General features: G+C 42.7%; 3 protein-coding genes, 1 long non-coding RNA gene and 3 other non-coding genes across 7 annotated transcripts; 5 read left to right on the top strand and 2 right to left on the bottom strand.

The window, feature by feature from the left end:
* The first annotated feature begins 660 nt into the window (after positions 1-660).
* LOC108130657 (uncharacterized) lies at positions 661-2,536 on the top strand. Its single transcript, XM_017249230.3, has 3 exons — positions 661-856; positions 916-1,427; positions 1,489-2,536. Exons 1-3 carry the CDS (start codon positions 713-715, stop codon positions 2,444-2,446), a joined length of 1,614 nt encoding a protein of 537 aa, XP_017104719.2. The 5' UTR covers positions 661-712; the 3' UTR covers positions 2,447-2,536.
* Positions 2,537-2,595: 59 nt separating this feature from the next.
* Acsx4 (Acyl-CoA synthetase X4) lies at positions 2,596-5,256 on the top strand. Its single transcript, XM_017249229.3, has 4 exons — positions 2,596-3,029; positions 3,086-3,480; positions 3,542-3,658; positions 4,148-5,256. The coding sequence occupies exons 1-4, from the start codon at positions 2,889-2,891 to the stop codon at positions 5,112-5,114; spliced, it is 1,620 nt and encodes a 539-aa protein (XP_017104718.2). The 5' UTR covers positions 2,596-2,888; the 3' UTR covers positions 5,115-5,256.
* Positions 5,257-5,841: 585 nt separating this feature from the next.
* On the bottom strand, positions 5,842-6,944 carry LOC108130285 (cathepsin L1-like). The gene is made up of 2 exons (XM_070281693.1): positions 6,588-6,944; positions 5,842-6,530 (listed from the first exon to the last, which is right to left on the bottom strand). Exons 1-2 carry the CDS (start codon positions 6,887-6,889, stop codon positions 5,843-5,845), a joined length of 990 nt encoding a protein of 329 aa, XP_070137794.1. The 5' UTR covers positions 6,890-6,944; the 3' UTR covers position 5,842.
* Positions 6,945-10,045: 3,101 nt separating this feature from the next.
* LOC138926758 (uncharacterized) lies at positions 10,046-13,519 on the bottom strand. The gene is made up of 3 exons (XR_011443385.1): positions 12,879-13,519; positions 12,333-12,820; positions 10,046-11,423 (listed from the first exon to the last, which is right to left on the bottom strand). It is a non-coding gene; the product is annotated as an uncharacterized lncRNA (long non-coding RNA).
* TRNAV-CAC (transfer RNA valine (anticodon CAC)) lies at positions 11,016-11,088 on the top strand. The gene has a single exon. It is a non-coding gene; the product is annotated as a tRNA-Val (tRNA).
* On the top strand, positions 11,726-11,798 carry TRNAV-CAC (transfer RNA valine (anticodon CAC)). The gene has a single exon. It is a non-coding gene; the product is annotated as a tRNA-Val (tRNA).
* TRNAA-AGC (transfer RNA alanine (anticodon AGC)) lies at positions 12,170-12,242 on the top strand. The gene has a single exon. It is a non-coding gene; the product is annotated as a tRNA-Ala (tRNA).
* Positions 13,520-15,650: the final 2,131 nt, after the last annotated feature.

The raw sequence follows: 15,650 nt of genomic DNA, 5'->3' as shown, positions 1-15,650 counted from the left end.
CCAAAGGATCAAAAAAAACATTGTTACAAAATTCAACATGATATGGAATATCTTTCAAATTAGGTAATACTAAAATGCACTATGCATTTAATAATTCTTGTAATAACTGCTTTAACAAATCTAACAACTAGATAAGATAAATGCTATTAACTAAAAACAAAAACTAGTTCAAGGTGGTGAGCAAAAATAGTTCCCTGATTCTTTAAGTAAAATTTATTGTTGTCTGGATATCAAAGTTCATAATCATCACACATTAACCAGGTTTATTACATAACCCCTTATAGCTAATCAAAGTTATTAACTATAAAACGTAAAGTAATACCTCTCTCTTTCTGGTAGGTGTAGTAACTCTCATTTTCTTCGAAGATCAATCGATATGTCTATGTTTACTTTTTCCCAAGCTGCTCCCAGCACGCGATTTCTATACAAATAATCAAATAATTCTCAATTCAGAATCTGCTGAATCACGTTTATATACCCCCCGCCAATTACTCGGCCAGTAGTGTCGGCAAGTGTTTTGTTATGGAGATTGCCGATCTGAGCTACCCAGTTGCTCTCAAGTGCGAATGCAATCGCGTGTAATCAGCGCTACCTACTCGTATGCCCCGAAAGTTATCTAAAATAGTTAGCTGCGACCTATAAAAGTAGAACTGCATTCGCTTTTCGCAGCCAGTCGAAAATTGAAACTGCAAGGCAAACAACGACACTCAGAATGCCTTTTCAACCAGCGATTTCCTACGATTCCGATCTCAAAGTCTGGAGTGGAGATCAAGTAATGCACTACTTCGACCCACACCTATCCATCGGAGAGATCATTTTCCACGAGATGCGAAGGCATCCCAAGCTCATTGCTCAGGTGGGTTAAGCGAAATAATCCTTAGCTCAAGTTTACTAACAAGATCTGTATACTTCCAGATCTCCGCCACGGAAAACACAGTACTCACCAGAGAGGAACTTCATGCGAATTCCATGCACGTTGCCAGCTATATGAGATCTATGGGTCTACTCCAGTCCGATGTGGTTGGCATTATCGCCAGGAATACCACCCATATTTTCGCAGTGACCTATGCCTGCTTCTTCAACGGAATCGCCTTTCATTCCCTAAACATCGCTTACGAAGAGAACACCATTGAGAAATTATTTGACATAACCAAGCCCAAGTTAATATTCTGTGATGGAGATGAATTCGATAAAGTTCGAGCTGCCACCGTTCACCAGAATGTAAAAATCATCACCATGCGTAATCATCCCACTGGATCTATAACTATAAATCAGGTCCTGGCCACCCCAATCGAGGATAACTTCCTGCCATCCCAACTGGAACAGGGTAACGATCAGACCCTGGCCATTCTCTGCTCCTCGGGCACCACTGGTATACCAAAGGCTGTTACCATAACGAACAGTCGACAGATTTTAGCTGCCAGCTTGTGAGTAGTAAACTATTAATTAAGTTTAAGTTCCTAAGAAATAATTAGAAATAATTGCTAGCCGCTTGACAACCGACGACGTTCAGTTCACCCAAAGCACTTTGGACTGGATAACCGGACTGCTGACCACGATAACCTCGGGGGTGTTCAGCACAAAACGCATCATATCGGATAATGCTTTCGATGCTGCCCTTTTCATGCGACTCGTCGAGGAATATAAGATCACCTGGACCATTCAGGCACCCGCCCATATGGCCATGATGGTGAACTGTCCCTCATTCGAAACCTCTGATCTTTCGAGCTTGCGTTATTATCTTTTTGGAGGATCGAGAGCCTCGGTGGAGACTCAGCATCTGATCAGGAATCGTTTAAGTAGTAACTGCCTGCACTTCGCTTACGGATTCACGGAGCTGGGTGCCATGGCATCGATTAACTTCCACTTTGACGAGAAACCCAATTCCGTGGGTCGGCTGGTCAGTGGGATTAAGCTGAAGATAGTCAGTGAGCAGGGCGAGTCCCTGGGTCCAGACGAGGTGGGGGAGATTTGCATACATAACGGCCAGTATTGGGCCGGGTACTACGGCAATCCGGCGGAGACCCACTTGATGCGGGACTCCCAAATGTGGTTCCATAGCGGAGACCTTGGCTACGTTGACGACGATGGATTTATCTATATAGTGGAGCGGAAAAAGGATATGCTAAAGTATCAGAACATCATGTACTATCCCAACGAGGTTGAAAGTGTCATCTCTGAAATGCCGGACGTGGTGGAGGTCTGTGTGTTCGGGGTTTGGGATCAGATCTATGGCGATGAGGCTGCTGCTGCTGTCGTGAAGAAACAAGGCAGCTCTCTTAGGGCCCAGGATGTGGTGGACTACGTAGCGGAACATATAAAGGCCAAGTATAAGCAATTGAACGGAGGAGCCATAATCGTTGAGGACCTCAAACGCAGTCCCAATGGGAAAACCAACAGAATGGCTAATAAAGCGCATTTCCTGGAGGTCAAGAACTCTAGTTAATGGCTGACATTGGATCAAGTTTTGTTTCGTTTTATCATTTGATTACAAAGTAGAACAATTAAAAGTAAGAAATATAGATTTTAAAAGAGGGACTCGTTTTGTATTGGAAAGTCAAAGATAGGGTATTAATCTAGATAGTTATTATTATTTAATTTTTTTGGTGTATCTCCAACCCCTTTTAATTAATCTTATCTAGTTAGAATCCCTTATCGTTGAGCTTTTCAAGCTTCTACACAATATCAGTGACGTAGTAAACCGCTTGGAAAATATGAAATTGAATCGGTTGGATGATAAGAATTCTCTTGGACTGGCAGTGGCCAAAGCTTTGAGGGAAAAAATCGCCAGTTGCTGAGGAACCGTAACTGGAACCGGACCCGGATTCACAACCGGATAGAAACTCCACGTTTGTTTAGTTCTCGGCCAGCTCTTATCAGCCACCACAATGGAACGCCCGAGCACACAATTCGATAAATACACCAAAATTTGGAGTGGACCAAGGCCGGCAAATTTCTTTGATGCGGATTGTTCGATTGGCAAAATACTGTTTGCTTTTATGAGAAACCACCCATCAAGTCTATGTCAGGTGTGTAATCTGAGTAATTTCTTTAGAAGCAGAGACAATCCTTAAATCCCTTGCAGATTTCCGACACGGAAGGCACTGCCTTGACCAATGGCGAGGCCATCACCTTTGCCATTCGCATAGCCCAGCACTTGAAGGCTCTGGGCCTGAAACAGGACGATGTGGTGGGGATTGCAGGTACAAATACCACATACCTGATGCCGGTGGTGCTGGGTTGTCTGCTAAACGGGACTCCCTTCCATGCGGTGAGTCCCTGGCATGATGAGGAGACCATGAAGCATCTATTTTCGATCACCCGGCCAAGGATAATATTCTGCGACGGCTTCGTCTACCAGAGATTAAGTATAATAGCCAGGATACTGAAAACGCATGTGTACACTCTCAAGGATCACCGACTTGGTATGCCCCGGGTAGAGGATCTGCTGGAGCCGACAAAAGCTGAATTGTATTATGTGTAAGATATTATTATTTTTCTTTTTTTTATTATTAATTATTAAATTGTTTGTTTAAACTAGTCCCTCGCCGCTACTGTTGGGTGGCGATCAAACAGTGGCCATTCTAAGTACTTCCGGAACCACGGGTCTACCCAAAGCAGTTTGCATTACTAACTCAGCATGTCTCTTTGATTTCGGGTAAGTTATTTATAGTTTTTTTCTCTGAAAACCGTTGGTAGTGTAGGAATTTTTGTTTATAAAAATCTCATTATAAAACTCTGTTGCTATTTTCACGTTTTGCTTATCAGTTACTTGTCAACATACCAAAACAAATCCAATTCAGCTTTTATAATTTCCACAAAAACAAATCACAAATATGATTTGTAAGTTATTTTTTATCAAAACTATGAGCTATTTTAAGAGCTTTTATTAAGACTTTATGTAAATTTTTATGGATCAACAATGTAGATTTAATTTATGAAACATTTATTTTCCAAGGGCCATTGATAGTCCATAGGGCCATGTGATAGTCATTAGCAACAATCTTCGTATGCATGGTTACAATGCAAAAATAGTATAATAATAATTTTCGTGGAGTAAATTACTCATTATTTTAAAGAAAATAACAATAAAATCATAAAATTTGAAATATTTATATAGTTTATTAAAATCTTAATTATCTTATAGATTTGTTACCGGTCAGGATGTACTGCTATCCTTCAGCACCATTGACTGGTCCTCCGGAATGTTCAACATGCTCTTCAGCTGCTGCCACGGCTCCACACGGATCATCACCGATCGAGCCTACACCCCGGAGTACATGCTCCAGCTGGTGGAGAAGTACAAGGTCACCTTGCTAACAGTGATTCCCCAGCAGGTGGCCTCCCTCCTGAAGGCGCCCACCCTCAGCAAACAACGTCTGGCTACAATCCGGTTCGTCAGCGTGGGTGGCGGCTCCTGCTACGTGGCCAATCTTCTGAAGATGCAGGAGTTCCTGGCCAATGGACAGATATCCTACGGCTATGCCCTGACCGAGTGCGGAGGTGTGGCTGCCAATATGGGCGTGTCTAAGCCCTCGTCGGTGGGCCGGATTGTGCCGGGAGTTCGTGTGAAAATCCTGGACGATGCCGGACGAAGTCTAGGCCATGGCGAAACCGGTGAGATCCTGGTGCACAATGGCAAGCAGTGGAACGGCTACTACGGTAATCCGAATGAATCAAAGCGCATTCAGGACTACCAGGGCTGGTTCCACACCGGTGACATGGGCTACTTTGATGACGAGAACTACCTGCACATTGTGGAGCGGAAGCGGGACCTCCTCCGCTTTCACGGTGCCCAGTACTGTCCCCACGAACTGGAGCAGGTCATCGCCGAGCTGCCGGACGTGATCGAGGCCTGTGTGTTCGGCCTCTGGAACGAAGTGGATGGCGATCCAGCGGCAGCAGCAGTCGTCAAAGTTCCGGGCAGCCGTCTCACCGAAATGGACATAGTGGAGTATGTGGCTAAGCGGCTGGTGGTCACCCACAAGCAGCTCCATTGCGGCGTCTTCTTCCTGCCGGAGCTGCCAAAAACTGGCAGCGGCAAAGTTCTGCGGCAGCAGGCACGCGATCAGGCTCTGGGCAAAAAATGGGCCGACTACGGCAACGGACACTAATCTTTTCGATAGACTTAATTCTGTTAGGCTTAAAGACAATTAGTTATTACCAGGGGACGGATGACTCATCCATTGAGTGTTCAAGTGCCGCCGAAAAATAAAAGCAACAATTTGAAATGAAATATAAACCCCAAAACATAGACAGACGAAATTGTGTTGTCGATTCGCCGGGGCCATTGCTTGATATCGTCGGCTTATCTCCTGATAATTGCATTCCAGGTGCGATAGGTGCGTACGTTGGGTGCTCATTGATCACCGGACCTGGGGGGTTGGTGCGGCAGTGTATGTGGCAAACTGGTAAGCTTTTAGCCCTACGCAACCAGCCGCAAGTGGCATAACTTTCAAGGTAACGTCACGGTTAGAGGTCAGCAGGCCTTAGAAAACATTGATACCGATAAGAGCTAATAATGAACATTGTGTTTAAAAATTTTACAAGATTTTAAAGTTGATTAAACGAGGGAGTAGAAAATCATTAAGAAAAAATATAATTTCGAACCACATTTTTTTTATTAAATTATTATTGCCATTTTCCTATTTGTTTTAAAAATATTTATAAAACTTGTGTCATATAAATTCTTTTACAATCTTTGATATTCGCATTCAAGATGTTACATTGTTTACAATAAAAATACATATTGTTTATATTTATTATGAATAATTTATGGCTATTATTTGACTGAATCACTAGAAATGATATATCATATTTATATTTATTTAAATTCCTCGGATTATAATAAGGGGTAGACAGCTTTTGTGGCAATGCCGCACTGGTTTCCAGCATTGCGACGCATCCTGATGTATCCCTTTTCGCCCCACTTGTCCCCCCAGGAGTTCTTAACTAGCCAGTAGTCTAACCCATTTTCTGATCCATAGCCAACGACTAGAGCAGCATGATTTAAATGGGTATCACTGCAGAGAGGTTCGTCGTAAATGCCGCCGTTGTAGTAGTGGAATGAGCCACTGGAGGAATCCAGGGCCACGGCGATGGGTCCGACGGTGGCCACCGCTATGGCCAGTTGGGTCTCGTTTCCCATTGCCAACTGTACAAACCCGGAGTCGGTTGCTCCAAAAGTAACATTATCTAAGCGGCACCGCTTTTGTGTGGCCTCATAGGAATACGAACTTTCAGTGGCGATGCCTCCTTCCGTTTTAATATCCAGAAAGGCGCGAGAGGCCAATCCGCTTTCGCAACCATTGTTGGACACGGAGCAGTCCAACAGATCCTGTTCGGAGAGTGATATCAAGTTTGCAGTGTGGCGGAAAAGCTGACCTTCAAGGGCTCCTGTTGCCGCAAAGGCCCAACAACTGTCACACTGTTTTTGGTTCTTTACGGGTGTCACGGCTCCCAGTCTGCGCCAGTCAATTATTTTTGGCAGAGCCACGCCCAATGGCGGAAGGAATTTAGATCCCTCGACACTGAAGAAAATTGGTTATATTTCCACCTTGGGAAATGGTACGAAAAAGCAATCTTACCTTTCACCGTTCTGATCGTTTCCATTTCTCATCTCGTTAAATTCATGACGCAGTAAGTCGGCGTATTCATTTAAAGCCACGTTAAAGCTCACTTCACCTCTATCCCATTTTTTGTTGTGCTCGGCAATGAACTGCTTATTTTCTTTAAAAATCTCGAAACGAATCGCCTCCTCGGTCTCGTCCAGGTATTCCTTGTTGTTAATCAGCTTGAAAAGGCTCCAATCGAGAATGTCCTTGTCGAAATGCATGGCCTGAGAAACCGCCAGCAGGACGAGACTATAAATCACGAATAGCTTAATCATTTCTAAAAGGGTTTTTAACTGTTTTTAGGGTAAGCTTTATGTGCGTTCTCGAAGACTGTTCACAGCTTAATAACATTTAGAGTGCCTTTTCAAAATCAAGTAAGCTAAAAAGTTTGATATATATTTTAAAAACATAAATATTCATAAAGAGTCATCCAAACCGACCAAACCGATTTCCAAACAAGATGACTGAATATTGCTGATAAAAGTATGAGCATAGCTCTCCACAAAACAAACAGTTCAGTAAACTTTTAGTTATTTGCCCTTTGAACTTCAATTTTTTTAACTATCTAGCATTAGTGTTAGTCCTCCAGAATAGGCCCAATGCCAAATAATATAAAAGTCTAGTTCTAGGATTAAAAAATAATCAATAAAGAATGTATGGGGATTATCTAAAGAACGGCCAACAGCTGAAGTGTTCTAGCGGCCCTTGCAACGACATATGGAGTACTTAGAGCTCCGCATTCCAGTTGAGAAAACCCTTTGCTTAGGGGGCGCACAGAACAACATTATTAGTTGATTGACAGCAAAGCAAAGTTGCACTTTGTACGTGATCTTGTCAGCATTGCAACTGGATACTTTGCCCCATCCCGACTCATTGGAATACAAAAATTGATTGACATGCCTCCCCGAGTGAGTCACAATCGATGCTTGGGTGCACTCCCGAAATAAACTGCAACAATTAAGAGCCACTTAGGGCTGGGGAATTAATTTGGTTGGGATCACTGATAATGATCTCACCAAGCGGATTGTCAGATCCAAGAGATCTTCGTTCCCTTCGTTGTTTTCAATGTCAAGTTCAAGAAATACGATCCTTGCCGCACATTTTCGGGGGCATTTGTGTTTACGATGCATCCGACGACCGGCTTGGGCACTTAAAACCTGCTCAAATATGCAGGAAGTGCCAGGCGTGGCCAACTCCATTGGCCTCGGATGCCGGTGGGTTGCAGTGGGGCAGCTTTTCAGAGACGCCTGGCGCCCATTCAATCCGATCTGAGCCAGCCCAATCCGATCCGATCTTGGTGAGTTGGCAGCCGGCGATTCTAATTGTCATGCAAATACCAATTATCATTTGTCAGTAACGCCGCTAATAATAATATGCCCCGGTGTAATTAAATGCCTACGCTCTTTATGCGATTGCATGAATGGTTTCTGATCGCAGATCTGTGATCGCGAATCTGCGATCTAATCTCCTTGCTGATTAATTCATTAGCAACTGTCGACCAGTTTGTCAGTTACATGGCAATGACTGCTGCCCGCCGCCATTCCAGCGATTAATTGGCGTTATTAATCGTGTAGAAAATGTTGAGATTGTTTGTGCTAAGAACTAATTTATGTCTCCCCATTGCATGGATGGAGGAATTGTTTAATTACTTTTACCATTTGCATATGTCAAAGCAAAAGGTTCCCCTTCACTTGAAAGTGGAATCCATCCAGCTGTTGGTACACGCAAAAAGAAACTCCTTATTCCTAACAAAAATTCTCCTATTAAGTCATCTAATGCAGACTCAGATTATTGGAATTCATATGGAAGGGCCAGTGAAGCATCTTGCTTGAGTAAGCGTCCTATATTAGGGCCTGGGGTTGCTTTAAAAATACCCATTATTTAGAATAGCTACACAAATTTGTACTTTTATGATACTTGCTTAAACTAAAGACTAAAATCCAAACCTTCAGAGTAAAAGGCTTTAAAGAATGGCCATATTTGCTTCAAATATAACCACATTTGGAAGTAAGCAATACAATTTATTATTATCGTACTATTTAGTTTAATTTTATAATGATCATACCCTCTGCTACCCTTTGGAGAACAAGGGCACAACAACTTTGACACATTGCCTTCGACATGGGGAGCTGGGAACAGAATTTATGGCGCTTAAATTGCAGTCATGCGCATGAGCGGCAACGGCTAACAAGATCAGTGCCACCCCCCCTTCACGCGCCGTGGATCCCCGCCACTGTTAACCCCTTAGTTGCGGCTTAGAGCGGATGTTTGGTGTCAAAACACAAGCCGTCCGATGCCGATGCATTTTCCCTGGAATTCTATACCGGACCTGATTGCCCGCGTGCCCGGTTGCCGGGGTACCACCGGGTCCTTGGCCGTAATTTATGTAAGCGATGTGTTCGCCAGTGAAAACAAGGAGAACGAACGATGGATCGATGATCGTAAAAATAGTCCAAGAAAGCAGCCCCATGTTCTTCATGTTGCTTTTATCAATTTGTGTTAAGTTCGCTTCTAAGCACGAAGCAGGCATAGATCATAAAATGGCACCCCCAGGCATCCGACGGATGGGATCGGATCGGTGATCGGGTTTGGTTTGGATCGGATGGGATGGGATGGGATCGGATTGGATTGGGGGGAAATTTACATAATTACCGCTGGCGGTGCTTTGGTGAGAGCCGCCCGAACGTGTCAAAATGAAAAGTGTTGCATGATTAGCGAGTAAATTACGCTGCCGAGGCATAAATCTATCCCGAGTCTGAAGACTGCTGCCGCCGAAGATAATCAAATAAATGTGGCGATTAATAAAAGATGAAGATGCAACTGCTAAGGCCCGGGCTGACGGAGATGGAAGCCAGAAGGGGGAAGTCGAACCAGAGAGAACTGATGCTAGGGGTCTAGGTCCGATCGAGACCCAGCTGGCCAGGATCGACTGGCGCCCCAAGCGTGCGAATTTTTCACCGCCCGTTGTGGGAGGTGTGAAGAACGGTCGCTGCAGTTCTGTATCTTTTTTTTTGTGGGCCAGAGTCGTCTCGAGAAACTGGCAACATGTTGCCTACGGCTGGCGGCTCGACATGACACATTGTTGTTCGCGTAGCATATAGTAAGTTGGTCAACAAGCGATGATGTTGAGATGAGGCCGGTTGCGGATGATGATCGAGGTGATGACCAAGCCTGCAGCTAACGCAGATGTGTGTAACCGGCTGTCTTCTGCACTGAGAGATATGAGGTTTATATATTTTATTGGAAGCCTATATATTGTTTTCTTTAAGTCATTTTAAGATGTGTTAAGATCAAGGAGACCTTACCCCTAAAATGATTGGCTTACCCATCAAGTCTCGACTTTTTCTTAACATTTTTATTAAATTATAATGCAGTTTTTATTATTTATTAAGAACTTTTTGAAGTATTCTCTGTGCTATTCATATGGCAGATCCCAGCGATAGATACGCTTCCTTAACACGTCTTTGGGTTTGAGGAGCCAGAGGGGCCAAAAGTGCCTGTCGCTGGAGTTGTTAAGAGCAAAGTGTTGTTAGCCGGGCCCGGCTGCGGCTGCAGTTATGTGTTTTTCACTTGTTGGCCAGTTGTTGCGTTCTACCGGTGGTTTCATATTACCGTTGTCCAGCCCGAGACCCGGTCAAGGTCTCTCCTTGGCTCTGCCAAGTGTCTCCGAGATTTCCAAGAGTGAAGATCGTAGGAATCAAGAACCCAGCATTCAGCATTCAGAATCCCAAACCCAGAACCAAGAACCGACTTTCATTGAGCAGTGGCGGCGACAACGGCGACGGGTTTGCATTGCATATTGCATTCCGATTCATCGAATCGAATCGAGTCGAGTGGAGTGGAGTAGTGCCTGCATTTCCTGTCGCATGCGCCACATAAATTAGTTTTCCATGTTCACTTGTCACTTGTATCGCCATTGGCCAGTTGAACCCGTTTGCCCAGGCCGTTGCGGGTGTCCATTCCACTTAGAATCCGCATCCGACCGATTGCCCTTATCAGTTGGTCGTCCCCAAGTGGTCCTCCTCTTTGCAATCAATTTTGGCAAAGAGCCACCTAATTGCTTTTGCTATTTATTTCAACGACCGCTGCACGCACCACCCATTCGATTTCCTTATGCAGAGGTCATATCAGAAATATCTGAAAAGGGAAACTTGGTTCCAACTAGCTCAAGTTTAAGCTCCAAATACCCATGAAATTATCACCACCAGCGTACGCTAAACACTTTTACTCGCTTATCACAGTGGCCATAAATTTGGGGCTCTGTCAACGAATTCCTGAATTCTTCTTCCCGCATGAAAATTATGCAAATTAGGTAAGCGTTGAGTGGAAAATGTTGGGTCCACTGGTAGGCCCGGTCAGGCCCGAATTCGAATTGAGTTTTCTGCCGCCAGACATTCAAGCGTTTCCGTAGTGTAGCGGTTATCACGTGTGCTTCACACGCACAAGGTCCCCGGTTCGAACCCGGGCGGGAACAATTCGATTGTTTTTTTGCTTCTTAAATACTTTTATTTTGCCTGCAATTCATTTTTATTGATCGCTGTGACACAGTGGATGCATCTCACCTGATTGTTTCATCGTTGATTCAAATGTAATTGCATTTTCTCACAGCCACCTATTAATATCGATTTAATGAGCCTGGTTTTACGATTATTCAAGGTGTGTTGTATTTATAAACATGCCGACCCTCAGCACGCACTGAATTTCAACTGTTTAACGGCTTGGCATCCAGGCATGACTCCAGGTCGAGGTATTTTTACGACTTTAATTTGTTGCAGTCTGTGCCAAGTGCCACCCAAGGTGAAAGGTTGTCTGGAAATAAGATGAAATCCTATTAAAGAAAGTGCTGTTATTGTTTAAATATGTGGCACCCTGAGGACTTTATATTATGCGATGACAGACGGGGCATGGATTGTGTTGAACTTGGCAAAGAATGTAGAGGTCTGAATACATATGGTCCGTTTTTGATAGTTTTGTGTCCTTGAATAATAAGATACTCAAACCAATGTAGTTTTAAACTAATTTCACATGTTTGAATTAACCTTTTTTTCGATTTTTTATCCGTTTTTAATCCTGGACTAGATATGTGCCTTTTGGACAGCAGAAAAATGTAGGTTTCCGTAGTGTAGTGGTTATCACGTGTGCTTCACACGCACAAGGTCCCCGGTTCGAACCCGGGCGGAAACAATTTTGAAAGTTTTTATTTTTAATTATTTTTTATACATTATTTAACTAAAAATATTTTATATTTTTTATATTATATTTTCTCAACACATTAAAACTTTAGCTATTCCAGCTTAGTTTAATAAAATTTAATATTAGTTGAAAAGTATTGGAAAGAAACTGTTAAACTTAATTAATATTAACTGTAATTAAGGCCTTAAATACTACACAGTAATAGTTTTAGATTAACTTAAATATTTGATAAAATAATGCTGTATTTAAATTTTATATAAAAAGCTTATGCTGAAAGCTTTCTCTCAGATTTTTTCAAGGGCCTAACCAGCCAACAATTAGAGAGATATTCATATACCAACTACGACACTCGTTTCCCAACAGGGGATGTAGCTCAGATGGTAGAGCGCTCGCTTAGCATGTGAGAGGTACGGGGATCGATACCCCGCATCTCCAGGTTAAATTTTATTTTGCTTCCTTAATTTCTTGTCATAACTAAATTTCTTTTTATTTTTATTGGGGAGCACATTTGCATAAATGACTTACCCATAGTCTGGCACTTTGATGGACATACTCTCCCATCGCAGGCGACATTTGCGTCCAATTATTTAGTAAATAGAATATCATGCCGGTTACAACTCCATTTCACACGCTTTTCCAAGCGACTGGCCGAACCGGCTTGTTATGCAATCAAGTTGTGACTTTGGCTCTTTAGCCCGTCTCCGTTTCCATTTCCCGGCAGTGCGCCCATTGCGGAAAACGCCTGGGAGGGGTGGGTAGGTGGCTGAGGAGTGGTCACCGCCCGGCGAACATCGCAGCTAATCCAATTAAGCATATTCATCATATTCACGCAATGCAGGCCGTGAACTAGAAAAGCCACTAAACCAGACTCAGTCAGAGGGTGGCTGGGTATGGGAGATCTGAGAACGGGTATCGCGAAGATTCTGACATTTCCGTCATGTCCGAATGATTGAAATCTGTTTAATTGAATTTAACTCTGGAATGCGTACTGTTTATTTTCACTTGACACCAAGCTGCATAGTGATGTACGAAACTTTCTTTTCCATTTATAGGATTTTATAAAATAGTTACCGATTTCAGGGATTAGTTTTTAGTTATTCCAATACAAACTTTATTTTATCCTAAGAGTTTAAGAACTCCCTCAAAATTACTCAACTGACAGTATTTGAAAAAGTATCTCATTTGTGCTTTTTCATTCCCATCCCAAATAAGATGGCAATAAATTTTCAATTATAACTACACATACAAGTACAAATCCATTACCAACAAGTGGGTGTTTTATATCAAATCGATCTAATCTATTTATTTTCCTGCACCAAAATTGGCCATGACGGTGCCAGTGGCAATGGCATTGGGAAGGTGCAATTGATTGGACTGCGGGGCAAGCCCACATTAAACTGGATCGGTGTGAATCAGCCTGTGCTCCGGGGGGTGTATTCTCCATACGTCACGTAGACCGCAATCTTGTTAGGTGCAAGCCTCAAAAATCAAATGTCATGTGCATATATCAGCCAAAAAATTAAAAAAAAAATCGAATCAAATAAACGAGAAACGAAATCGATGAGAAAGGTATTTCAACAAAAAAAAGAGACTGCCATAAATATACATACATAAAGTTTATAAACTTGTTAACTTAATATTTATTTTTTCTATGAGAAGTTTTGAAAATATTCTGCTTTTAAAACTTAAATAAACAAATTTGTCAACAAATCAAGCAAAATTAGTCATAACTTTTAATACACCTGTACTTTCTTCGGAGAAATTTTAGCTAATCTCAATAATCTAATTAAAAATCTTAACTGGAAAATCCTCTAATATAATGCAATCTTAGTTACGCGGGCATATTCCAAATGGAAATTAAATATAGCGCCAATGACGGCAAAACCCCAGAGGTAAACAAGAGCAACGTTGTGACAAAGCTCAGAGCCATACACTCTTTTTTTGTTAATCAGCCGGCAATTTACGCTCCCAGCCAACCAGATGGCTTGATAGCAGGTTGTATGTTTGAGTAGACGGGAGGCGAAGGGCAGAGGAGTAGAAGCGGTAAGCAGCCGGTGGAGAGAGGGGGCGTGGCAGCGGTATGACGATTGTGAACATTGGCGGAGCGCCTGATAAAAACGGCACACTGCCCGGAAATGCGCGTGCGACACACGTCGGATGGTGCCGATGGCTACGTCACCATTATCATTTATGCTTACGCCGGCATAAAGATCGGGAGCGGGATCGGGTGCCGGTCGTCGAGCGCTCCATTTAATGTTGGTTGCCAAGAGGGCTGCTCGGATTGTCGGGCGCTCCGTCGCAGCGGTGTCTCCTCTTTTTATATGTGATTGGTTCGGGTGGGCGCGGGGTGCCCCGTTTTTTTTTTATTGTTCAGTTCTACAAAGTTTATTTGTTTTTTTTTTGGGGCTGCTGTGGGGGCTGGACGGACTGGCCTCGTGTTTCGCCTATTCATGCGAAAAATCAGCAGCGTCTGAATGAACGCTGGCGAATGTGGGAACATGAGGCCAGCCAGCGGACGGCGAGCAGCAATTTCGCCATTTCAAGGCCTACGTGACTTGTCTCACACAGGGAAATCGGAACGGTTTGAACTGGGGAACTGGGGATAGCTGTTGCGGTTCCGACAGACCTTTTGGTTTCGGACGATTCGGATCGGATGGGGTCTGTGGGAGCAGGAGTCTCATCAACGTCGTAATCCGAGTGCACTTGATTAGCTTTTGTTCTAATGCAACTTCAAACAGTCCAACTTCTATGGCTCGATAAGGCCACAGAGTAAAGACCCCTAGAACGTCATTTTGTTACCCCTAAAAATTGATAGTAAATTTTTAAATATTTTTGGCTTAATTAAGGTACAAACTGTTCATTATAAAAACTGTATTATTTTTAATGTGGTATATATCCATCTAAAGGAGGTTAGACTGTATTGGATGATCTCCGATCTACGGTTCCCCTAACTTCTCAGTTCCGACCACATGATCTTTACGTTTTCGGCACGTGCTAGAAAAGGTCTTTGACTGTAGTCAGCTGATATGAAAATTACGAATACGAGAGAGGTGCTACTTGCTCTCCGGGACCGAGTAATCAGTATTTGCCACTATCTGCTCACCTGTTCTCGGGGAAACCAAAATGCTTTGAATAATGGTGACAGAGGGCTTTAATCAGCATAATAAAAAAAACCCCCCTTCGATGGAAAAATATGAAAAATATGTGTTGAATTAGTTTTTAAAAATATTTCAATTTATTTACAACTTTTTCTGCTTATTATCTCGTTTCAGTCTTAAATTATAAATACGAGAACTATTGATTTAAATCTATTTAGTTGGTAGTTTAGAAGGTAGAACTCAGGAACTTTAGCTTTGTTGTGTGGATCGGTGGTTCAATGTTACTCGGTGTTTAATCGGATCTCGTCACAGGATTACTCGCATCTGGAGCAAAGCCAATGGGATGAGCAAGAGAAGGCTGCAAAGGTCACAGAAATATTTAGAGGGGGTTTCGGGGTTCAATCTTACAAACATGGAGAAGATATTGGAACTGCATTCATAAAAAAACCATGCCAACAAAATAAAATGAGTGAATGTGTAGAGTAAATAATTTAATTTTAAGGTGGTGTATAGGTGGATCAATACTATATCGTGTTTAATAGTAAGATTCCTTCACAGGATCAGCAATGCCGCAGATCAGGACCTTGCAGAATAATGGTCTGAAGGCTCTTATGGAAAGATATATTCTTTCAAGACTGCAATTCAAAAAAAACCATGCCAAACAACAAATAAGTGAATATTTTTATCATAATTCAAGAAACGTGCAAAATGATTTTAAATAAAAAAAAACTATTCCCATGCGAAC

Source organism: Drosophila bipectinata, chromosome 3R (genome assembly GCF_030179905.1).
Source record: "Drosophila bipectinata strain 14024-0381.07 chromosome 3R, DbipHiC1v2, whole genome shotgun sequence".
NCBI lineage: Eukaryota > Metazoa > Arthropoda > Insecta > Diptera > Drosophilidae > Drosophila > Drosophila bipectinata.
Note: the sequence above shows the minus strand (reverse complement) of the source record. Positions and strands in the feature narration are given on the sequence as shown.